Below are 23,383 nucleotides of genomic sequence, written 5' to 3'. Positions count from 1 at the left end.
CTGCTCTGTGCTCTCCCTTCCTCAGTCAGTGTGGCTCCACCCACGCCTCAGTTAGGGGGTGCATGTAACAAGACCCAATTAAAGTGGACTGAATAAAGCGTTCTAGAACAGATCCAGGGCTGGTTGATTCATGAAGAGGTTTTTTTTTTTTTTAAGATTTGTTTATTATTTATTTTTGGCTGCATTGGGTCTTCGTTGCGCGCCGGCTTTCTCTCGTTGTGGCGAGCAGGGGCTACTCTTCATTGTGGTGCACGGGCTTCTCATTACGGTGGCTTCTCTTGTTGTGGAGCACGGGCTCTAGGTGTGTGGGCTTCAGTAGTTGTGGAACGTGGGCTCAGTACTTGTGGCTCATGGGTTCTAGAGTGCAGGCTCTGTAGTTGTGGGGCACAGGCTTAGTTGCTCTGCGGCCTGTGGGATCTTCCCAGACCAGGGATTGAACCCGTGTCCCCTGCATTCGCAGGTGGATTCTTAACCAATGTGCCTACAGTGTGATTAAGACTCCATACTCCCAATGCAGGGGGCACAGGTTTGATCCCTGGTCAGGGAACTAAGATCCCATGTGCCGCATGGCACAGCCCCTCCAGAAATATTAAATAGTCACAAATGGCTAGTGACTACCGTATTGGGCACATAGTTCTATTTCATAGTATTGTTGTAGGATAAAATGTGCAGTACTTAGATTATTTAAAAAGTAGGAATGAAATTAACACATGAACCCTCACTAAAGGTTGTTACTTTCGCTGCCATCTGCTCATATCCTGGTCATTCACCCGCTCTCCTTCAAGAAAGACTGGCACCTGACTCACTGTCCTCCTGGCCACCTCAGGTCTTTAAGCAAACCCAAGTGGCTTCAGTGTTCGTGCAGGTAGCCCAGCGGCTCCCTGGCCTCTTGATTCTTGACCTCCTCAACTCCGATGCTCACCCCCACGTTGCCACGGCCACTCAGTCCCATCCCGCAACCTCTACCACGACCCCCCAGGGGAGCTCGTCGGAAATCTCACCCCCTTGTCTCCTACCAGCCCTTGAGTTCCTTCTTTCCCTTGCTCCCAGGAAGGCTGGTCTTTAGGTCAGCTGAGACTTCCAGTTCCTTGACTCTGTTCTTTCCCCTCCCGCTGGCTCCTCCCTCACGTCTTCACTTTTCCTTCTACCAGTCCCCAGCTCCACAAAGCTTCACTTCTCCTCCTCCACCAAATGATCTCCTTCATTATTAACCTCCTGAACAGTTCTCCCGGCTTCAGACTTACTCTTGAAATCCACCTTCCATGTTGCAGCCAGGGTGGTCTCTCTACTAAATCTCATCATGTTACTCACCTGCCCTAAATGCGCTAATGTTCCCCATCGCCAGCTACTACCCGTTTCCAGAAGATGCCATGCTCCCACAGTATCCATGCTTTTGCACATGCTAGATCCCCTTCCTGGTTTAACTCTCCTCTTGTTCTTTGCCTGAATAACTCCTGAATCTTAATTTCCTTTAAGATTCAGTTCCGGGATCACCTCCCTGATCTTTCCTAACCCCTACCGAGCTTAGGTGCTCCTCCCGCGAGCTCCCACAGCACCCTGTGCTTCCCTGGAATCACAGTCCCCGTTGTACTGCTGGATCACTGGTAACAAATCTGACTCCCCTCCTCAGCTATAAGAGCCTGAGAACAGACACTCAACGTTTTAATTGAATTAACGGGACATAGATTCCGGGAGAATTGCTTTTGTTTGCTTGCTATCGGTTTGATGCACTTTTCTAACGGTGGAGGGGTTTGAACATGTTTATATGCTGAGGGTAAAGAGCTGTAATAGGGAATTCCCTGGTGGCGCAGTGGTTAGGACTCGGTGCTTTCACTGTCGCGGCCCAGGTTCAGTCCCCGGTTGGGGAACTAAGATCCCGTGAGCCGTGTGGTGTGGCTGAAGAGGGGGGACATATGGAGACAGACTTGCATACGGGGAGAACACCATGTGAACAGGGAGATGGCCATCTACAAGCTGAAGAGAGAGGCCTGGAACGCATTCTCTCTCCCAGCCTTCAGAGGGGACCACCCCTGCTTGATCTTGGACTTCTAGTCTCTGGTACTGTGACACAATGAATTCCTTTCGTGGTTTAAACCTCCCCCCTCCCCCAGCTTGTGGTGCTTTGTTACGGCAGCCCTAGGAAACCAACACGCACCAAGTTGATTTTGTGGCTCACAACTGGGTTGCAACCTGCAGGTCACAGCCTACAAAGTTCTTTTTTCCTCTGCTTTCCCGCATGCAATCTTTAGAGCAGCTGGTGGGATGGCGGGGCCTGGAGGAGGGTGAGGCGAGCAAGGCACTCTCTCTCAGGGTCAAGCCGTTGGGGGCGTTATCACCAGTAGTCCAGCCAACCATGCACTTGTACAGCCTGAAGACCAGTGCCTCCTCCCATTCGGCACCCTCGACACCTCACCCTGACCTAGGCCCTGTCAAGTACGGATAACTCTTACCTCCGTTTGAGGGCTTGACCCACAGTCACAAAGCTTTTAAGTGGAGTCAGACCGATGTGAGATATGCCTCTGAATCCTTCGATGGCCTCACAGCACCCCACCAGTGCGATCCGTTAGAGAAGATGATACGTGTTATTTCACTACCGGTACGTGCTCCTCACCTTCCTACCCCCCAAAAGGAACCAAAGCTAGAGATGTGACGTCCCTCCTCCCCTCCTCTCGCCAAAGTTCCAGGGGACCTGGCCTCCCGGAGACCCTTAGATGGCGAAGCCCGAATTCAGCCACTGTCGGTGGATGTCTGCAGGCAGGGCGGGCGCCTGGGAGCACACACAAAGTGCGTGTGTCGTGAGCCCTTTGGCGCACACACTGCGATCCTAGCGTCGCCTGCTGTGTAAACCCGTGGACAGACTCCCTGCCTGCCTTCCCCACCCCGGCTCTCAGATTCCCTGCCTGCCTTCTCCACCCTGCCTCTCCCTCCTCTTCAATTGGCTGCCTTCCAGACACAATAAATACATAAACATACCTCCAATAGCCTCTGCCTTTGTGGCAGTAATATTACCCTCAAATCTGGGGAAACTATGTAGGATGGAGGCCCTTCTGTCTTCCTCCTGCCTGGCTAATTCTGGGGCATAAAAATAGTGCCTACCATTTACTATGTGCAGGGAATTGTTCTAAGCCTTCACATGTATTATCGCATTTCACTCTCACAACTTTATAAGTTACGACTATTATTTGCTGCATTTTACAGATGATGAAATTGAAGCACAAATAGTAAACTGCCCAGAGTTGCGTAGCTAGCAACGTTGGAAGGACCTGAACCCACGCAGCCTGTCTCCAGAGGCCAAGTTCTTAACTGCTACCCTCTGCTGCCTGGCTGGACCACACCAGCCCGTCCACATGGATGGGAGGGGGAGGAGCTGGGGGCTAGGAATCAGTTCAGACACCAGGGGGCAGCATAGGCCTGGCCGTGGCCCCCGAGCCCAGCTCTGTTTGGGGAGGAAGCAGGGGAGCAGAAACCTCTTCCCATCTCCCCCCTCCCCCCACCATAGACCACCTTTTCCCCATACCCCTCTCTCAGGTTTTGGGGCTTGCAGGGCTCTCTGGGTCCTTTGGCCTCCGCCAGCTCCTCCTCCAGCCAAAGCTGCAGAAACCATCCTCTAGTTACGATGATGACTCAGAAGCTGAGCCAGCCTTGTGTATGTGAGTGTGTGTATCCTTGTAACTGCCTGTGGCTCTGGGCACAGACACGTCTGTGAGCCTGCCGGCACATCTGTGGAAGCATGGGTGTGTGCAGGGGGTGTCCTTCGGGCCGGGGAAATTGTGTATGCGTGTGTTTCTTTCTGGGTGTGTCTCCCCCAGAAGCAGACAGGAACTTCGCCAAGGTTGCACAGCAGATTCACAGTCACACTTGCCCCTTGGGAATCTATAGGCAGCAACTCCAGCGTGTGCCGGCTCCCACTGGGGCCTGAGGAGTAGGACCCTGCGAGGGGGGCAGGAACGACTTTCGGTCCGAGGGACCCCTGGAGTCCTACAGAATCGTGAGCTTCAGGGTCCCCTCCCCCACACCCTCTCATCAGCGGTCACGAGACCTCTAAGGCGTTCCCCACCAAGAAGGGAGGGGGACCTAGGCGTTCCAGCTCCCTGGCCGCTTTCAGGGTCCTCCACTGGAGGGAGCACAGAGCCTAGAGGGATTTCTTTCTCCCGAGGCCCTGGGGGAGCCCAGTCCCTTGTGAGCCCCAACCCCTGCCCCTGCGAAAGTCTGAGCACGGGAGAGGCAGTGTGGCCCGGCACGTCTCTGCTTGATAGGAGGCGACTTTCTGGGGGAAAGCTGATCGCTTTCGAGGGGGCCAGGGAGTGGGGCATTAGCCTCCCCTCCAGCCTGGCCCCAGGGACCCCAAGCCCCAGTCCTGGCGCCCCCCGCACCCCATGCTCCCCTACCCGGTACCGGAGGCACACACGCTCACCCCACTTTCTTCCTCTTCCTCCTCCAGCCCACTTTCTCTTCTCTGTGTCGTCAGAGCTCCAGGGAGGGACCTGGGTAGTCGGAGAAGCCGGAAACAGAGGGCCGGGGCAGCCGCTGCTCATACTGAAGAGGAAGGACGGGAGAGGATTGTGTGTGTGTGTGTATGTGTGTGTGTGTGAGCGTGTGCGTGTATTTTTTTTCTTTTTGCTGGTGGTGGTGGAGGGGGCGGCTAGCAGGGCCAGCCCTGAACCCGCTGGACAGAGCTACAGACCCATGGGGCCTGGCAGTGCCCGCTGAGAGAGGGAGAAGACAGCAGAGGGGTTGCCAAGGTGAGGGGATGCCTCCAAGGAGGGGAGGGGGGGGGGCCTCTGACTAGGAGTGTGGGGGTGATGGGTTGGGGGGAGTGCCTCCCAGGACCCTCCCTGGGCAAAGTGGATGGTCGGCAAGACGTTGTTTCAGCTGGTGGTATTGCATTTTGGCAGTTTCGAAATCGCAGCGGCATCGGGGTGGGCGCAGGCCCAGCACTTCCTTCCCCCTCCCCACCGTGGGTCACTTTTCCCACACACCTCGCCCCCTGCACGGAAAGGCAGGCCAAGGAGGCCAAGGAGGTGCCCCTCTGCCCTCTGGACTGGGGGGAAGTGGCCGCTCCTCCCTAGAAGGCCGATGCCAGAGGGCAGCGGGTCCTGGACAGGCCCCTCTCTGGGCCCCCCCATCAAGGTTCCCGTTCAAGGGTGTGGCTAGGGGGTGAGAGAGCCCCAGATGCAGACCTCATGGTGCCCCAGAGGAGGGGGAATTTCCCCCTCAAAACTGCTCCACGCTTGGCCCGGCCGCGTCACGGAGTTAACCCTCCTCGTGCTGAACTGGCTCCGCCTCCCCGCCCCCACCCCCCCCCCTCGCCGCGCACACCACTGGGCAACTCAGAGACGCTCTCTCGACTTTTGATCCTGTGGTCCCGCGGTCAGAGGGCCCAGGAACGTGGGGGGTGAGCTTTAGGCCACGAAGCGGGCTGATGAAGATCCCGGACCTAGGGTTTCCCTTCCTAATCGGGAAGGGAACACGGGCCCCGCCCCCTCCGGCGGAGGCTCCTCCCCCCCTGCCCGGGTCCAGGGGGTTACAGCAGAAGGGGCCCCCGGCCTGGCGGGCGACTGACCCAGCCTGGTTTTTGGGTGGGGGTGGGGGAAGGGCTGAACCCCTGCTGTCTGAGGATGGAGTGGCGGAGATCTGAAGTCAGGGCCATGCCAGGAAGCTGGTCGCTCAGCAGGGGGCTATAGAGGAAAGGCGGGCTGCCTGTGGCTGAGGGATCACGTCAGTCCCCAATAGGGTAGGGGTAGAGGTCAAAGGTCAGAGCACAGTGAGAAACAGGAGAGGAAGAGGGAAGAGAGGAATGGAGTCGTCACAAACAAAAAGGTGCCTCACCCCAAGATGGGTGTAGAGAAAGGTCTGTTAGAGGACCCTGAGCAGGACGGGGGGAGGATCCTGCCTTTGGGAGAGAAGAGCTCAAGGGGATAGGGACTGGGGGGAGGGGCAGGAATCTCCAGAAAAAGGGGCCCCTCTGTCCTCCATCCCTCTGGGAGTCCTGGGAGAGGGGAAAGGCTGAGTGCAGCAGGAGAACTTGGGGTTATGGGGTTGGGGGAGCCCAGGGAGTTTCCACCCCATCCTTTCTGTCCTCTCTGGGAAGAGGAATATTTTGAGAAACATGAACTGAGAGACCCCTGGGAAACGACTGGTTTACCCACCCCAGCCTGCAGCCCACCCAGAAATGGGGAGGCAACGCTCCCCTACTCTCCCGTCTCCTTTCCTCTCCCCCACTTTTCTTCTCTTCCTTGTAGCCCTCTAGCCTCCTTGCCCCTCTTTTAGGCTTTTCCCTGCAGGCTTATTCACTCCACTTTTTCTCCAATCTCTCACCTTCTTCCTGAGTTCTCTCTACTTTTCCTTTTGTTCAATCTCCTTTTCTTCAGTTCTCCTCCCATCCCCCCCACCCTCCATTTAGGATTATGGGATTTGGATCTAGAAGGCATCCTAACAGCACAACATGGCGGTTAATCCCCTCTCAGGTTCAAATCGCTTGCTGAGTGGCCTTGGCAAGTTGGAGAACCTCCTTGAGTTCAGTTTCTCTACCTGTGAAAGGGGATAATTCTATATTTTAAACATTGTTGCGAGATTTTAGTGAGGTAATGAGCTCAGTGTCATGCCTCATGCGTGGTGTTTAATAATGGGTAGCTATTATCACCATACCACCCTCTTCATCGTCTAGCTGGGTAGTTTTCAGATTCTCTCACGGAGCTCTGAATTTTGAGGGGTTTCTTCAGGGACACCTTTGGGGTCAGGCGGTAGGGAGAGGGAAGTAAGAAGCAGGCCTACCACACTTACTTTCAACAGAGAAACTCCAATCTTATGTAAATGGGATTCCACAGGTTAAAACTAAAATTGTCTACTGCTTTAAAAAGCTTGGAAAGTTCTACACGCTTTCCAAGCCTTGTATTTTATAGATGAGAAGATCGAAGTCCACAGAGGGGAGGTTTCTTGCCCACAGAACCAGAGCCAGGCCTAGAACTACCGTCCACATCCTCTGCCTTCTCTCAGAGAGATCCCCCTACTGCCCCGTCACCCCTGTCTCCCACCCCACGTCTGTCTGCAGCTCCGCTCTTCCCAATCCATCACCCCTGTGTCTGCCCTTAAAGGAGTTACCTTCTCAGGCATTGGCCAGGGGTGTCTCTGGCTGCGCCCCAGCCAAGGCCAACTCTCTTGGGCACCTCTCAGAGTGCCTGAGTAGCCTTGTTCCTTTTTTCCAGGCACCCTCCAAATCCCAGATCATGTCTCTGTGGGGTCTGGTCTCCAAAATGCCCCCAGAAAAACTGCAGCGGCTCTATGTCGACTTTCCTCAACATCTGCGGCATCTCCTGGGTGACTGGCTGGAGAACCAGCCCTGGTGAGTCCTGGTTGCCCCATGTCGGTCACCCAGGTCCTCCCCCACCCACCTTCCCTCTCATTAGATTTTCTTCATCCCATTTCGAGACGTGGGACTTGTCATCCCGTGCGCGGTGGTCCAGATTTAGCTGGGAGTCTGTGCTGCGTGTGGACCGGACTATGCGTGTTGACACGTGGAGTCCTGCACCCCCTTAGGAGCCTGAGCCAAAGAGGGGGGAGGTCAGAGCCGGGGCAAGGGCACTACCCACAACAGCTGGAAAACTGGGGAACAAGGGACACCGCCGAGGGCTCCAGAGGGCTTGGATGGAGGATAAGAGGAGGAAGGAGCCGCTGAGCCGTCTGCTGTGGGGTAAAGGGGCAGTGAGGCTGAGGAGGCCCTGGCCCGAGGCTGCCACATCCTTGATCTTCCTGCAGGGAGTTCCTCGTCGGCTCGGATGCCTTCTGCTGCAACATGGCCAGCGCCTTACTTTCTGCCACTGTCCAGCGTCTTCAGGCCTCGGCTGGAGAGCAGGGGGAGGGGAGCACCATCTTGCAACACATCAGCACCCTGGAGGTGGGGGCAGGAGAGAGGGGACAAGGCTGGGTGGGGCCTGGAATGGAGCTGGGGTGAGCATTGGACGCTGGAAGCAAATTGGTGTTCATGTGGTTAGCTGTCAGCTAGCATGCAAATTAGATTTTAAAAGCATGTAAATGCATGAAAACTTCTGGAGTCTACAGCCGTGCTGCCTCTCGGTGCCTGGTGCCTGTGTGAATGGGGGTGGGGACTGGAGGGGGAGAATGACATGGATAAGAGTCAGGCTCACCCTGTCCACCGCCCTTCGTTTCTATAGAGCATATATCAGAGGGACCCCCTGAAGCTGGTGGCCACTTTCAGACACATACTTCAAGGGGAAAAAAAAGCTGTGATGGAACAGGTATTGTGATACCCACCTCCCACCCCAACTCAACTCCCTGGGGCTTTAGCTTGAACCATGAGAAACTGGAAGGAATTCGAACTTCAGGGAAAGTTCAGTGTTCTAGGCCCAGGATGACCAAAGGAAGTTCCTGGGGTCAGAGTGAGTCCCAAGTTAAGCTCAGAGAAGTGTCCCGTGAGGGACTGAGGGTAGTGAGGCCTGGGAAGGAGACAGCAAGTGATAAGGAGCTGATTCTGCCAGGAGAGAGGTCTTAGCGCCAGGAGATTCCAAAAGGTCAGGAAGAACTGTCGAAGGAGAGAAGGTGAGTGGTCTGCTTTCTGCAGAGCGCGGCCGTAGCACCGCTTTAGGGAGTGGAGGCTGAGTGGAAGGGGCTGGGCAGAGGGTTTCACTTCTTGGCGTCTGTCCCTCCGGTGCAGTTCCGCCACCTGCCGATGGCCTTCCACTGGAAGCAGGAGGAACTCAAGTTTAACACGGTCCTGCGGAGGCTGCAGCACCGAGTGGGGGAAACCCGCCTTCTTCGCGAAGCTCTGCAGCCCGGGGCTGAGAGTCGCCAAGGTGGGAGCCTAGGCCTGGAGCCCTACGAGGGTTCTGGGGCGTGTGGGGGAGTGACCCCTCTTGGATCTCAACCTTGACGGAACCTCACCTCTATCTGCACCCCTGATCTCTGCCCCTACCCTCAGTGTCTTTGCACAGCTTGATAGAAACGCCTGCCAATGGGACTGGGCCAAGTGAGGTGAGTAATGGACTGAGACGTGGAGACTGAACTCCAAGTGCAGACGGTGAGGGTCTCCGATCTGTGGAGGGACGGAGGTTAGACCGCAGAGAGGTGAGGACGAGAGCCTTGCGCTCCAGAGCGGGGTGAGGAGGAGGCGTGCGGCCCCGGCTTAGGCCCTTTCTGCCCGCAGGCCCTGGCCACGTTGCTGCAGGAGGCTGTTGGGGAGCTGGAGGCGGCCCAGGGCCTGGTGCTGAAGAGGATCCAGATCTGGAAACGGCAGCAGCAGCTGTCAGGGAACGGCGCACCCTTTGAGGAGAGCCTGGCCCCACTACAGGAGAGGTTGGGGCAGGGCTGACAGGGAAGGGCGGTGGGCTCAGGGTGGGCGCGTGCTGTCCCTGCTGCAGGGCCCGCAGGTGTGGGAGAGAAAAGCCAGGCCAGCGGGTCTTGGGGGTGGGCCGAGGCTCAGAGAAGCCGGTCCCAGCACAGCCACACACACCGCTGCTCAGCTCACGTCCTGTGTATGTGCGACCGGCCAACAAGGCACAGCGGCAACTCCTCCAACCCACACTTTTCTCCTCAAGCCCCATGCCCAGAGGAATGGGAAGTCTATTTGGTCTACTGGGCAGGGCACCTTTCGAAATGCACAAGAGCATTGTTTGTGCTGGCAGCTGACCTGGGTACCAGAGCCCTGGGGAAGAGGCGGCTGGGTTTCCACAGGGCCCCCGGGCACCGAGGAGGAACCGCCTCCCCACAGCCAAGGCGCGTCCCCCAACCCCTTCAGCCCAGGTGCCCACAGCCACACCCACTGCTCATCCCCCCCCCCCCCCACACACACACTGTCCTGCTTTCTTCCTGGGTTTCGGGATGGGGGGTCTAAATCCTGTGCCCCCTGACCACTGTCCTGGCCCCAGGTGTGAGAGCCTGGTGGACATTTATTCCCAGCTGCAGCAGGAGGTGGGGGCAGCTGGTGGGGAGCTTGAGCCCAAGACCCGGGCAGCACTGCTTAGCCGGCTGGATGAAGTCCTGCAAACCGTCGTCACCAGGTATGAGCCCCTAGCCGGGCTCAGAGCAGCCCCTGAGGAAGGGAGAGGGTCAGCGCTGTGGGGAGGGCGCCCGGAGGGACCCAGCTCTTAACTCCCCGTGTGTCCTCCTCACTCCTCCCAGCTCTTTCCTGGTGGAAAAGCAGCCCCCGCAGGTCCTGAAGACTCAGACCAAGTTCCAGGCCGGGGTTCGATTCCTCCTGGGCCTGCGGTTCCTGGGGGCCCCGGCCAAGCCTCCGCTGGTCAGGGCCGACATGGTAACGGAGAAGCAGGCGAGGGAGCTGGGCACGCCCCAGGGGCCCGGGGCCGGAGCGTAAGTGGGGCCGGAGAGGGCCGGGGGCGCGGGGGGGCAGAGGAGCCTGGGGCACCGGCCCCACCCCGAGCGGGGTGATGACGGGGCGGGCGGGCCGTGGATGTGGGCGCCCCACCTCACAGTCAAGGCAGAGGAAGGGGAGGGGCGCGGCAGCACTGGGAGGGGGCGGGGCGTCACGATCCGGCTGAGATGGGGGCTTCTCCCTGAAGACCCCAAGTGGGGAGACGGAGACTAGGGGCCGGCAGTGCAGGCCGTCACCTGTGGACTCGAGCTCCTGGCACTCCTGGCCCCGGCGGGGTGAGCCTCTCTCTGACTTGCCCCGGCAGAGACAGCACTGGGGAAATCATCAACAGCACCGTGCCCCTGGAGAACAGCGTTCCCGGGAACTGCTGCTCCGCCCTGTTCAAGAACCTGGTGAGGCCGGCGGGGGGCGGGGGCGGGGGTCCCCGGGCCAGGCGCTGCTCCTTACAGAGGGTGCTGGGGGCCCAGCAGAAGCCGTGTCTGCCCTCAGCCTCCTCTCCCTCGCCCCACCCCCAGCTTCTGAAGAAAATCAAGCGGTGTGAGCGGAAGGGCACCGAGTCCGTCACAGAGGAGAAGTGCGCCGTGCTCTTCTCCACCAGCTTCACGCTCGGCCCCAACAAACTCCCCATCCAGCTGCAGGTGAACCGAGGCCCCGGCCCCGCCCGAGGTGGGGCCCTGGGTGCCCCTCCAGGCCGCACACCGGGGTCCTGGGTCCTCACCCCTCATGACCGCCCCACACCCTGTGTGTCTGGGGTTTGCGCACGCCGGGGCAGTGGGGAGGCACAAGAACCGGAGCGCGCACGCCGGGGATGCCAGGGTGGGAGCGACTGGCACTCACGCACTTCCCACAGACCTGGGCACGGGTTTACGTCACACACACGCATACACACGCGTGGCTTTCACAATAACATTATGAGGTAGGTATTATTACTCGCGTCATTTTATAGAGGAGGACGTTGAGACTCAGAGAGATTGAGTCATTAGCCCAGGTCACACGGCTACTGGATATTGGAGCTGTCATTTGAAACCTGGAGGTCTGACTCCACAGCTCTGACGCGTAACCACTTCTTGGCAGTAAGGCCCTAACTGAGCTTCAGAAAGCACTAGGTAACACACCATGAATGTGTAACTATGTCGTGTGAGGCCAGTAGCTTCCCTGCACCCTCAGAGCCAGTCCTCTGCGGAAGCCCCTGACCCCACTAAGAAGAACCCCCTTTGCTCACCCCTCTTCAGGCCCTGTCTCTGCCCCTGGTCGTCATCGTCCATGGCAACCAAGACAACAATGCCAAAGCCACCATCCTGTGGGACAATGCCTTCTCTGAGATGGTGGGGAAAGACCTGGAGCTGGGGTGGAGAGCCTCTAATCTGGGGGGCGGGGTGCAGGCTGGCAGGGGAGTTCAAACGAGAGACTGTAATTCCTCCTCATAGCCCTCTTTTCATGCTTCTGACCTCTTTTCATGCCAACCTTAACAGCTAGGCTGCCTGCAGTCGCACCCTAGACTGCTGTCGGAAAGGCACCATCTTTGTTGAGCGAGCTCAGGGGGCAGGGCTGGGGAGGGGTCGCCTTGGGAGGTGGGAAGGATGAAGGCCCCCCTGAGGAGGAACGGGGATGTCAGCCCGAGGCTCCCTCCCCTCCTCCCCTTCCCCCCAGGATCGCGTGCCCTTTGTGGTGGCTGAGCGGGTGCCCTGGGAGAAGATGTGTGAAACGCTGAACCTCAAGTTCATGGCTGAGGTGGGGACCAACCGGGGGTTACTCCCAGAGCACTTCCTCTTCCTGGCTCAGAAGATCTTCAACGACAACAGCCTCAGCACAGAGGCCTTCCAGCACCGTTCTGTGTCCTGGTCCCAGTTCAACAAGGTCATTCCCCTGCCCTTCGGACCTCCCGCCCCCAAGCTCTTCATTCCTGGGGCACTCGGGGCCTCCCCAACCTCTGCCCAAGGGACCGACCGCTGGGATCGTCACAGTGTCCCACCATGTTCATTAGGAGGGCCTCTGCCGTGGCCCAGGCAGGAAAACCCCTCATCTCTCCGGCATCCCCCAGTTTTCGTCTGGGGGCCCTCTGTCCTCCCTCCTTGCCAGTGGTTTGCATGACTCACCCAGATGGTGTGTAAACACAGCTTTGATTCAAAGTGACTTTGACCCATTGGGAAAATAGTTCTTATTGCAAAAACCAACCGGGACGAAATACCACAGGGACACGTGCAATAATACCAGCGACCGTGTGTCGACAGCTTACTACATGCCAGGCACTGTGCTTTAGCACCTCATGTATGTTGTTTCATTTAATCACCCCAACATGCCTTTGAGGTAGGTACTACTACCCCCATTTCACAGAGGATGAACCACCTCAGAGGGGTTAAACAGGGGTTGACTGCTCAGGACTGGATCTGTTACAGGAACAGGGGAAAAAGAGGTCTGGGTGTCTTGGCTGAGGACCAGCGAGGTAAAAGCAGTCATGCCCTGATCTCTTGTTTACGAAAAGGAAGAAAGAAAAGCCCACACGCCCAAGGGATGTGTTAGCAAGAGGAGCAGGACACTCACAGCCCGCAAGCTGCCTTCCCTGGACACCACGTCCGCCAGGCCTCGTTCGGGCGGGGGTGGGGCACAGTGGTTACGAGGGACCCAGCCCACCCTTCCCGGGCTAAATCCCAGCTCTGCTTCTCATCAGCTGTGTCAGATGCAAGTTACTTGACCTTTCCAAGCTTCCATGTATTCACCCGTAATACGGGACACTCATAGGACCTACCTCCACAGGCTTGTAACAATCAGAGACCTTAATTTATGAAAAGAGCTTGGAATAGTTCCTGGCACGTGGTAAGCTTGAGAGGTGGCTATTGTCATGGATGGGGTCTCAGGTCCCGTGTGGTCCCTCAGTCCTGTGACTTTGTCGTGGAGGTACTCACAGCCCAGTGCCTGCCCTAACTAGGCTTCCTGTCCGACCCTCCTGTGCTCACATCAGCTCCCCTCTCCCTATAGGAGATCCTGCTGGGTCGTGGCTTCACCTTTTGGCAGTGGTTTGATGGTGTCCTGGACCTCACCAAACGCTGTCTCCGGAGCTACTGGTCAGATCGGTGAGTCCCTGCCCCGGGTGGCCTGAGCAGCTGTCCCTCCAGCTCCTGCTCCATACCCTGTGCCCCACCCACACCCTCTCCTCCGTCCCTGCCAGGCTGATCATTGGCTTCATCAGCAAACAGTACGTCACTAGCCTTCTCCTCAACGAGCCTGACGGAACCTTCCTCCTTCGGTTCAGTGACTCAGAGATTGGGGGAATCACCATTGCCCACGTCATCCGGGGCCAGGATGGTGAGGTCACCCCAGTCAGTGCTCTGCCTCTGGGCCTGTGCCCTCTGGGGTTTCTTCCAGGAAGGAAATGTCCTGGGCTTTCTTGGTGCCAAACTTGACCTTCAGGAAGTTATTCCTTAGGTTCAACGTCTCTTCTTCCTTCTATGGTCTTAACTTCTAGCTTCTCCCTGTGAGCTCTGTGGGAATGGAGACGGGTGGGTCTCCCTCTCTGAGGACCCTCACCCTAGCTCCTCTCCTCCTTACCTTGGTAGATTGAGAGTGAGTCCAACGGTGGTGGGAAGTCGGGGAAGGGGAAGAAAGTCTTGACAGAGGGGACTCAAGGCCTCATTCCTATTGTAGGCTCCCCACAGATAGAGAACATCCAGCCCTTCTCTGCCAAAGACCTGTCCATTCGCTCCCTGGGGGACCGAATCCGGGACCTTGCTCAGCTCAAAAACCTCTACCCCAAGAAACCCAAGGATGAGGCTTTCCGGAGCCACTACAAGCGTGAGCTGGGGCTGGCAGTTCTGACTGCTTCCTGTTGTCTACCTCCTCCCTGCTCCCCGCCGCCCCTCCTCACCCGCTGTGTGTCATCCCTGACTTCTCTCTCCGTTTCCGTCTCCCTGCTTCTGTTACCTGCCCGTCAGCCATGCCCACCTTTTCCACCTCCCTTCCTCCCTAACCCAGAAGCACTCCATGGCTCTCCTTTCCTTCCCACAACAGCTGAGCAGATGGGTAAGGATGGCAGGGGTTACGTCCCAGCTACAATCAAGATGACTGTGGAAAGGTAAGTGCGCTGGTGTGGACGGAGGGTGAGGCCCGGTACTTACTTGTAGCAGGAGGCGGTGGCATCGTCACCTGGTCAGTGACACGTGCCTCCTCCCCTTCTCCAGGGACCAGCCGCTGCCCACCCCAGAGCCCCAGATGCCTACCATGGTGCCCTCTTACGATCTTGGAATGGCCCCAGACACGTCCATGAGCATGCAGCTCGGCCCAGATATGGTGTAAGACGCTTGAGAGACGGGACTGGGAGGGGTCTGTGCCAGCAGGCGTTCAGCATGGGCAGCTGGGAGAGCTGGCACTGGGGGCTGAAGGAGCGAATTTCCTTTCCTTGAAAGGGATTCCCCATCTTGAGGCAGGGGGTGGGAGTGTCCGGGAGAAGGGCTGGCATGAGAGGTCTGCCTTCTTTCCCCAGCCCCCAGGTGTACCCTCCACGCTCTCACTCCATCCCCTCATATCCACCCCTCTCCCGGGAAGAATCAGTCCACGTGGTGTCAGCCTTCCAGGAGTAAGTGGGGGCACCTCTGGGGAATGGGGTGGGACACCCACCTGCAAGGGGGATGGGCACCGACATTTGGTAGGAGAGGCTCTTCTGCGAGAAAGGGGTGGCAGAAAGCCAACACCTTTGTCTCTTCCGTCCACTCCATTGAGGCGTGAGTGGTTAAGATCAAGGTTGGAATTCCAGCTCCACCACTTGCTGACTTTGGGCAAGTTACTTAACTCTGATGCATCACCTGTAAAATGGGGAACACGATAGTAATGATACCTGCCTTCTAGGATCATTGAGAAGGTTAATTGAGTTAATAGTATGTGTAAAGCTAAGCATAGTACCTGGCTCCTAGCAAGAGCTGTGTAACTATTAGTACCGTCTCTCCCGCCTCTGAAATCTACTGCCATGTGTCTGCTGTCTTGGTTTTTATTTATTTATCTTTTTGGCCCTGAAGTGGTACAGACATTTTTGTTCTCCAGGTAGCACGCAGGTGCCTATTAACTCTCAGTCAAGGCGTGACATCTCCCCTCCCAGAGTTGAGGCGGGGGTGGGGACCGGGGTACTTAGAGCCAGCAAAGCTCAGAGTCCAAAGAAACGTTAGAAAGTAGCTCCATCTTCCCTCCTCTCTGCCCGGCCCCCAGCCCCCAATGCATACACGTTTACACGGATAAGACCCAGCTCACAGGCAGAAGTGGTTTGCCCCATGCCTGCTGTCAGGATGAGGAGCTGGAAACACTGTTTCCTCGCTGGGTGGTCTTGACGTCACAACGCCCTGCCCTCCTCCAGCTTTCCTTTCTGACTGTGCCCTCCTTTCTGCTCCCAGACTTCACCTGCACATGGCCCCCGGCCTGAGTCAGATGGGCCTGCCCTTTGACCAGCCTCACCCGCAGTGAGTGACAAGCCCCACCGCATCCTGGGCTCATGCCCCACGTTCACTCCCAGCCTGGGCACCCCCGACTCCCACCGCCCCCTCATCTCCCTCTCCGGGCCTGGCAGGGGCCTGCTGCCGTGCCAGCCTCAGGAGCATGCCGTGTCCAGCCCTGAGCCCTTGCTCTGCTCCGACGTGACCATGGCGGAAGAGAGCTGCCTGAGCCAGCCGGTGGGAGGGTTCCCGCAAGGCCCCTGGTGAGTGTCAGCCGGGGCCTGAGGCTGGGTGGGGGCTGAGGAGCGGGTGCCACGCCTACCCCACTGCTTCCCCCTTCCTCCCTGCAGGGTCGGTGAAGACATGTTCCCGCCCTTGCTGCCTCCCACCGAACAGGACCTCACCAAGCTTCTCTTGGAGGGGCAAGGGGAGTCAGAGGGGGGGTCCTTGGGAGCCGCACCCCTGCTGCAACCCTCCCCTTATGGGCAGTCTGGGATCTCCATGTCCCACCTGGACCTAAGGGCTAACCCCAGTTGGTGATCCCAGCTGGAGGGGGAGCCCAGAGAGACAGCTCTCCTGCCCCCACGGACATGCTCTGGACACCTGCCCGTGCTCCTACCACGCAGCAGATGGGGAGGGCGCCCTCCTGTCCCCACCTACCCCCCCGGTCAGGAGGAAAGGACTTTGCCAGGAGAATGCACAGTGGGCAGAACGTATCTACTCCTCCCCTCCCACCACGCGACCCCGCCCTCCCACTTCCAAATACTGGAAGGAAAATTCAGGTGCCAAGTGAGACACGCTCCAACATGCCTGCACACGCAGCACACACACACACACGCAGCTCTCCTTGGAAGGCAGGGCTGAGCGGGGAGGGGCTGGGCAAGAGCACCGGTGAGGGCACAGGGGGCTTCTCTGCTTGCCCTGATCCAGGGCTCAAAACGCACATGTGGAGACACTCAGACATGTGTACACACCTGCTCCAGAGGCCGGGGGGGGGGTGGAGGGACGGGCTTGGGTCCCAGCCCTAGGGAGTTGGGAAGCAGTTCAGGAGACCCTGGGAGCAGGTGGGGGCCCTGGACATTTGGTTACCGATGTTGGGTTTTGCCCAGATTAAAAAACAAATCCCAAACAGCTCCAAATTCTTGTCAGTCAGATGGAGGCTTCTGGATACGTGTGTGAGACTGCGCGGAAGTACAGGGGTTGACTTTGTGTACAGCCGTGTGAACGTGTGTGTACCTGAGACATATGAATATATACACGTCACACACATTAGTTGTATGGCTACGTAGAACACGTACTTCTCTGATTTTGCCTGTACGACAACCCAAGTTTGGAAGTGTGAGACACGGCACAAGAGACACCAGCGCGCATGCTGGCCTCTCAGACGTACGTGAACGCAAATGTCCTCAGCTCTGAGCGTGACCGTGCCCAGGTGGGTCTCTGCGGCTGCGACAGCTGCACACGGCTGTGGCTTCGGTGGCTCACCGCCACCAGTCCGGCCCAGAGGCAGAGGGCGCGTCTCGGGTGCAGACGCGTGTGTGGTCCTCTCGGCGTGCTGGGGGCCCTGCCCGCTGCTTCTTTTCTATCTTCCCACCCCCACCAGCTTCCCTCCGTTCCTGCGTCTCATGCCACCCTTTCTCCATCTTGCAGGTCATAGATCCTAAGCCATAAAATAAATTTTATTCCAAAATAACAAAATAAATAATCTACTGTACACGATCTGAAAAGAAAGACGCTCTAACTGCTCGGACAGGTGCTGCGGCCCAGCCCCCAGCTGAGGGAGACCCTGAGTCCCCCCAGGCCTCCCGAGGGGGCCGGTGAAGGGGACCCCGCACCCCCCGAGAGAGGGCGCGAGGGGGAGGACCGCTGAGGACTTGGGGGGGAAGATGGCGATGGGTGGGCAGACTGCAGCACGTGTTAAATTAAAGAAACAAACTAGAAGCACAAAAATGGGGGAGGGGAGGAGCAGGTCCAGTGTTCCCAGGCCCCCAGAGCTGGGGGGAGATGTTTCCATGTTTAGCTGCTGGACCCTCCCAGGGAAGCTCCCCTTTCCCCCATGTCCAAACGGAGCCCAACTGCTCACATCACTGGTTCAAACTGGAGAGGATGGGAGTGTGCTGTGTAGGGGAGGGGAGAACCCCACGTGCCTGGAGGCGGACTTCTTGCCTCCCTGCTCTGGGCAAGGGGGAGGGGCACCACACACCCTTCTTGCGTCCTCTCGCCAGGCCCCTGCTCGTTATTGCTTGAAGCCCCATAGTTCTGTGCCCATGGGGCAGGTGGGGAGGCAGGAGAAGGGCGGCGGGAGGATCCAGGGCTGCGACGAGGTGCCAGGCGTGGAGAGTGTGGGGGTCTGCGGGAGCCAGAAGCCTGGGGCCCTGGGTCTGAGGACGCCCGTCCACCCCTCACTGCCGGCTGGCCTCGGCCTCCACTTTCACGCTGCTCCTTCGACCTTCCACCAGAGCGGGATGGGGTCCTGGGGCAGGGCAGCGGTCCAGCAGCCCCTCTTCAAACTCTGCAGGGAGACGCGGTAGGTTAGGGGGCTGGGGGTGGACGCCGCGGACACGGGCGGCGGAGAACACAGGCGAGGGTGGAGAAGGCTGCGAAGAGGAGCGCGACGGGCTGACTCCCGCCCACCTCCTGCCCAGGGCGGGTTCCGCACCAAGTGGGCGCCCCCTCCCCTAAAGGGCTGTGTGTAGCTCTCTGTCTCTGTACGTGTCTCTCCCTCTCTCTGTCTCTCCCGCCTCCGTTCTGCTGGAATTTCTGGTTCTGTCAGGAGCTGTGGGGGCGGCTTGGCTCTGACCTCTCCCCCTCCCCCCCTTCGCAGGCTCTGCCACCCCCACTCATCCCTGGCCCCCTCCCAGGCCCCGCCCGCCCTAACCATGTCCCCCAAGTTCCTTAGACGCCAAAACACGGGGGACACAGGAAGCCAGCCTCCCAGCTCCTCCCCCACGAAGAGCCCCCCTGTCAGTCCCCGCCCCCACTTCCCACCCACACACAGTTTAAAAATACCAAGCTAGGGCTGGTGGCTTTGTCTGCTGCGCCACTCTCAGCCCAGCCGATGCCCGGGCCTCTGTCGGCCTACGTGCCCACTCCCCCTTCCCCAGCCACACACCAAGCATCCCCCCTCGGGCTCCTCCAACTCCACGCTGGCAACCCCACCCCGACGCCTGGCCTGCCCCACCCTCCTGCACTGGCACAAGTTCTAGCCCAGCTTCCCTTCTTGGTGGCTCTCCTCTTCCTGTTCCTCTTCGCCACCCATTCTCTGCCCCCCAGCTCCCCCCACACATCGCCGTGAGGCATGGGACCCTCCCCGTCGAGAACAGCCCCCCCCCAACCGAAGGCCTGGTTGGCTGGAGCCCCACCACCCGACGGCCTTCTCTGGTGACGACAGCCCTCGTCCTCCCACCCGGCCCCAGGACACCAGGTGTGCTGTGTGGGGCCTGGGTGGCAGGGGTGCTCGGGGACAGCACTGCTGGCTGCCTCACCTGCGAGAGGTGGCTTTGCAGGCACACAGGGGCTGAGGCGGCCCACGCGGTCGTGGGAGACGAGGCGGGCTAGCCGCAGCCCCTCGTCCATCAGTGTCTGCTGCAGGATGTGGCGGCTCCACAGCCCCGGGGCTGGCAATGCCAGAGGCAGGTCAGCAGGGGGCGGCGTCAGCCTTGGGCATGACCCCACAGCTGTGGGCATGGGCACGGGTCAGGTAAGGGACCACGGTCAACAGAACCCCCACCCTCAACCACACAGCCAGTCCCACAGGCCCAGGCCCATCTGCCCCCATCCAGCCGGGCCTCCCAACCCTGTTTCAGGCAGGCGCCTCCTGGCGCCCTCCTCCCACGCCTTCCACCCCCGCAGTGAGAAGTGTTCTGGTGCACACTCACCCTGCAAGTGTCCATCCAGGCTCTCCCCGGACAGGCTGGCGCTGTCTTCCTCCAGGCTGGGGCGGTATGGGGTTGCGTAGGACTCAGGGCCTGGGGGAGGCTGCTGGATTTCAGAGTGACTTTGCTCTCCAACCTGTGGATGCCCCAGATGAGGAAATGAGGACTGGCAAGGGAGGGGCCTGCGGAAGGCTGCCCTAACCTCCATACGCACCCTGGAAAACCCACCTCTTGTTTCAGTTTCTTCAGTGGGGGACCTGCCAATTCTTCAGGGTGGAGTCTGCAAAGATGGAGAGGAACAAGGAGGGTGAGACTGAGGAGAGACACACGGTGGACAGGACACAGAACCTGGTGGAAAGCATGCATTATTTCCAGAATCTAGAAAGATGCTAGCTAAGCAGGAGTCTGCAGCTTAGGCACTATTGCTGTGGGGGGCAGAGGGGACCTGAGCTGGATGCGAGGAGGGACCAGAACTCAGAGAAGTGGACTTGGCCAAAGGCAAGGACATGCAGGTGGGTGGGAAGCAGGTCTAGAGGCACCGGACGTGGAGGCTAGGACGTGACCCAGCTCCTTGGCAGGATACTGACCTAGGAAGAACGTGGAGAAGGGGGTCTCACCTGGAACCCTTCAAGGAGGACAAGTAGGTGCTCTCTCGGGCTACTTGGCGGGACAGGGAGAAGAGTTCCACCCTCCGCAGTAAGAGAGTGTTGTCCCTCATGCAGAACTGGGCAGCAGCCTCGTTGATGGTCAGCTGTGGAGAGGGCCCCAGAGCGGTGAGAATCCTAACGTGCGCTACCCTGCCCAGACCTCCCCACCCCCGACACCAGCAGACAAGTGAGCCCATCCATCAGATGTCCGCTTGGGTCTGCACTATGTGCAGGAGCCTCGAGGGAGGAAGACAGGTCCGCACCCGCAGCTTCCTAGGAATGCCTGGGGCCCCCGCCACTCCTGCTGGGTCCTAAGTGGCAGGGAGCCGGACAGCTGGGCTCCTGCCTGTGTGTCCGCGTCCCCCTCCGTGGAGCAGGGGAGCACGGCAGCAGCTCAGGTTGGTGGGAGAGGGGATGAGGGCCTGGGGTCCTGGTCATGGGGCCATGAAACAGACCTGGGGAGCGCAAGGAGTCTCAGAGGTGAGGAGGCCGAGGCCTGGGAGTCGGCAGCAATCCTGGGAGGTGGGGGTCCTCACCTCATGCAGGCTGAGCTGCTTGCCCTCCCGCCGCCTGGAGTCAAAGCGGCCATAGATGATGCTGTATTTGCGTATCTCCTCTTCCTTCTGGCTGTCGTTATCGTCCATCTCAAAGATGTGGCCCACGCTCCGTGCCAGCTTCTTGTTCAGCTTCAGCAGGGACGTCACCTCCCCAGCATCCCCCCTCGGGAAGCTTCGGAAGATCCTCTCCACGCTCTCCACCACCGTGCGCACCATCTCTGGCTCCAGGCGATCCGGACCCCCCCCAGCCCCAGCTGCTGCCAGGCCCCCAGCCCCAGTCCCCTCAGGGGCTCCTCCCCCTGCAGGTGGGGAGAACGGGGGTGAGCCAGCCTCCTCGTCTCCTCCTGCCCCAACGTCGGACTCTGGAGTGCTCCGGCCTGGCCAGATGCGGGGGTCCCCTGCCCCAGGTCCCCCAGACAATGGTGACAGCTTCTCTCCAAGTTCAAGGGGGCTCTTGGGGCTAAAACTGCGGGCACTGCCCGCCTTTTCTCCTGGGCTGCCATGCCCGTTGCTCATGCCCCCTTTCCGGGTCCCCGCAGTCTCAGAGATCTTGAAGAGCGGAATGCTGGAGACGGGCACGGCGGGCACGGGCTGGCTGAAGAGCCCTGGGTTGGTGGCCCACTCTCTCAGTGCCTTCTGTAGGCGACGGACATGGAGGGGCTTGGTGGCCATGCCCACGAGTGCCATAATCTCCAGGAACTCCTCCTCACCCGCCTCACACAGCTGCTGCACGTCGTCCCCTCCCTGCTGGATGAAGGTCTCATAGTAGGAAAGGAGGTTGGCGCGCTGCAGGACCCGGTACAGCTGCAGCTCCCCCAGTGTCCGAGGCAGGGCCATGGCTCGGGCACCGGGCCTGAGGAGGAGGTGCATAAGGGAGGGGGCCGTCAGCGCAAGTTCCCCTGCTGGGTACCAACTCACACTCACAATTGTCTCCTCTTTCCTCCCTGCTTCTCTTCCCCTCTTCTGAATGCTCTCTGCCCAGACCTGAGCACAGGCTAGGAGAATGGGGCACTGCGCAGAGGCATGGCTACACCAGTGCTACCCCAGACTGGCCAGCAGGACCAAAAGTCAGGCCAGTCTTTGCCGCCGTCAAAGGCTCCAAGCCCCCATCCTCAGCGTTTACCTTTCTGGCCTGGGGCAGAGGTCAGCCAGCACACCCTGGGATGGCTGGACCAACCTCTCTTCCAGAACACAATCGTCACCCTCCACCCTGAACACCTACCCGTCTCGACATCACACAAGTGAACGTCCCACACTGAGGTGCATGGAGGAGCCCCATCCTCCCTACAGTGGACACCTAGGACCACGACTGGCCAGCTTTGTTTCCTGGTGCCATCCTGCTCGTGTGGCCGACAGGCAGGGGTGTGGCCCCCTCCCCTGCCCTCTCCCCCTCAGGGAGCCAGGCGGACCATCCTCTGCTCCCCTTTTCCCACCCCTGCTCAGCTCTTCCCACAGATTAGGCATTCTTTGCACACTCCTGCTGTCTCCCCCCAGGACCTCCCCTCCCGTCCGGACGCCCAGTGCCCCTCAGTTGGCCCCTCTCCCAGCAGTGACCTTCCCCCCTGCTCCACAGGTAGACCCATCCCTTCCGCTCAGGCACGGGGGAGGGGAGGAGTGCCTCAAGTGTTCTGCTCTGGGGCCCAGTCGGCCCCCACACACTCCCACAGTGGTAGCGTCTGTGGGCGAAAACCGCCGGGGGGCTCCCGCCTACCCTTCTCTCCCTCATTTTCCACCCACATCTTCAAGTGCTGTGGGGGAGCTACTCAAGGCCTCTTGAGGGAGGGGCTGCACACTGAAACTCCCCTCCCCACCCTGTAAATAAAGCTACAGAAATGGAAAGACGCCTAAGGCATGCCCTGCTTCTGCAAAGCTTCTCCGATGCTCTCTTGGTTCAAAGACACCGGCTTCTCCCGGACCGGAGCCGCGCGCTCCGTGCCACGACGGCCTGAGCCAGCTGAGCGGCCCTCCCCGGCACTGTTGCCAGCTAGAGCTCCAGGGCTTCCCCTGGCGCTTGGGAGCCCCCACATTCTTTGCAGGGGGCTTACATGCTAGGTCATGCCCACGGAATAAACGGGCGCTGTCTTTTCACATCCAGCTTCACCCGATTCCTGCCTGCTCCCAGGGCCCCCTAAACCGAAGACGCACCCCCTTTCCATCAGTCTCCACCCCCCACCCCCGTCCCGCTTCCCCTCGTCCTCTCCTCGACCTCCGCCCTCCGGACCCCCTCCCCGAGTCCAGCTCCACCCATCTCCACTCCCCGCCGCTTCCCTTTGCCCACTAACTTGAGTCTGGGCTGCGGGGTCCGGCGGGCGCTGTCCCCTCCGCCCGGCGGCTGCTCAGCTGTGGGGGAGGGAGCTCTGTGCATGGACGGCTGGAGACCACCCGGGACGCCCTTCTCGGTGCCCGGAGCTCAGCGCCCGCTGGGCGCTGCGCTCTTCCTGGCGCGCGAGGCCGCGTCCGCCGCTGTCCGGGCTCCGTCCCTCCCTCCACGTCTCCTCTCTCCGAGCCTCCGCGCCTCTGTCTGTGCCTCTGCCCCCCCCTCCCC

General features: G+C 59.5%; 2 protein-coding genes and 1 long non-coding RNA gene across 5 annotated transcripts; 1 reads left to right on the top strand and 2 right to left on the bottom strand.

Annotated features, from left to right (window-relative positions):
- Window positions 1-182: 182 nt before the first annotated feature.
- LOC130832551 (uncharacterized) lies at window positions 183-5,266 on the bottom strand. Its single transcript, XR_009048322.1, has 4 exons — window positions 5,181-5,266; window positions 4,415-4,536; window positions 2,451-2,615; window positions 183-371 (listed from the first exon to the last, which is right to left on the bottom strand). It is a non-coding gene; the product is annotated as an uncharacterized LOC130832551 (long non-coding RNA).
- Window positions 4,500-17,424, top strand: STAT6 (signal transducer and activator of transcription 6). 2 transcript variants are annotated; one of them, XM_057700910.1, is made up of 22 exons: window positions 4,503-4,742; window positions 7,206-7,342; window positions 7,756-7,894; window positions 8,172-8,255; window positions 8,672-8,810; window positions 8,936-8,988; window positions 9,161-9,309; window positions 9,882-10,013; window positions 10,135-10,323; window positions 10,650-10,737; window positions 10,861-10,983; window positions 11,578-11,670; window positions 11,996-12,202; window positions 13,322-13,416; window positions 13,512-13,648; window positions 13,988-14,134; window positions 14,351-14,414; window positions 14,521-14,631; window positions 14,823-14,915; window positions 15,721-15,786; window positions 15,894-16,022; window positions 16,110-17,420. In XM_057700910.1, the coding sequence occupies exons 2-22, from the start codon at window positions 7,227-7,229 to the stop codon at window positions 16,297-16,299; spliced, it is 2,544 nt and encodes an 847-aa protein (XP_057556893.1). In that variant the 5' UTR covers window positions 4,503-4,742; window positions 7,206-7,226; the 3' UTR covers window positions 16,300-17,420. The 2 variants fall into 2 exon arrangements, with proteins under 2 accessions (XP_057556894.1, XP_057556893.1); XM_057700911.1 differs by lacking the exon at window positions 14,823-14,915 and having other exon boundaries at window positions 4,500-4,742; window positions 16,110-17,424.
- NAB2 (NGFI-A binding protein 2) lies at window positions 17,418-23,359 on the bottom strand. 2 transcript variants are annotated; one of them, XM_057700912.1, is made up of 7 exons: window positions 23,121-23,359; window positions 20,818-21,691; window positions 20,252-20,385; window positions 19,863-19,914; window positions 19,638-19,770; window positions 19,245-19,436; window positions 17,418-18,271 (listed from the first exon to the last, which is right to left on the bottom strand). In XM_057700912.1, the coding sequence occupies exons 1-7, from the start codon at window positions 23,201-23,203 to the stop codon at window positions 18,162-18,164; spliced, it is 1,578 nt and encodes a 525-aa protein (XP_057556895.1). In that variant the 5' UTR covers window positions 23,204-23,359; the 3' UTR covers window positions 17,418-18,161. The 2 variants fall into 2 exon arrangements, with proteins under 2 accessions (XP_057556895.1, XP_057556896.1); XM_057700913.1 differs by lacking the exon at window positions 19,245-19,436.
- Between the last annotated feature and the right edge of the window lie 24 nt (window positions 23,360-23,383).

This window comes from Hippopotamus amphibius, chromosome 12, assembly GCF_030028045.1.
Source record: "Hippopotamus amphibius kiboko isolate mHipAmp2 chromosome 12, mHipAmp2.hap2, whole genome shotgun sequence".
Taxonomy (NCBI): domain Eukaryota; kingdom Metazoa; phylum Chordata; class Mammalia; order Artiodactyla; family Hippopotamidae; genus Hippopotamus; species Hippopotamus amphibius.
Note: the sequence above shows the minus strand (reverse complement) of the source record. Positions and strands in the feature narration are given on the sequence as shown.

Excerpts from the sequence above, each read along its gene's own strand:
- STAT6 (XM_057700910.1), top strand. The coding sequence starts at position 7,227 with ATGTCTCTGTGGGGTCTGGTCTCCAAAATGCCCCCAGAAAAACTGCAG. Across the intron at positions 8,256-8,671 it reads AAAAAGCTGTGATGGAACAG|TTCCGCCACCTGCCGATGGC; the intron begins GTATTGTGATAC and ends CCTCCGGTGCAG. Across the intron at positions 11,671-11,995 it reads ACAATGCCTTCTCTGAGATG|GATCGCGTGCCCTTTGTGGT; the intron begins GTGGGGAAAGAC and ends CCTTCCCCCCAG.
- NAB2 (XM_057700912.1), bottom strand. The coding sequence starts at position 23,203 with ATGCACAGAGCTCCCTCCCCCACAGCTGAGCAGCCGCCGGGCGGAGGG. Across the intron at positions 21,692-23,120 it reads ACCCCGCAGCCCAGACTCAA|GCCCGGTGCCCGAGCCATGG; the intron begins GTTAGTGGGCAA and ends CCTCCTCCTCAG. Across the intron at positions 19,437-19,637 it reads CCTGGATGGACACTTGCAGG|CTGTGGGGTCATGCCCAAGG; the intron begins GTGAGTGTGCAC and ends CCATGCCCACAG.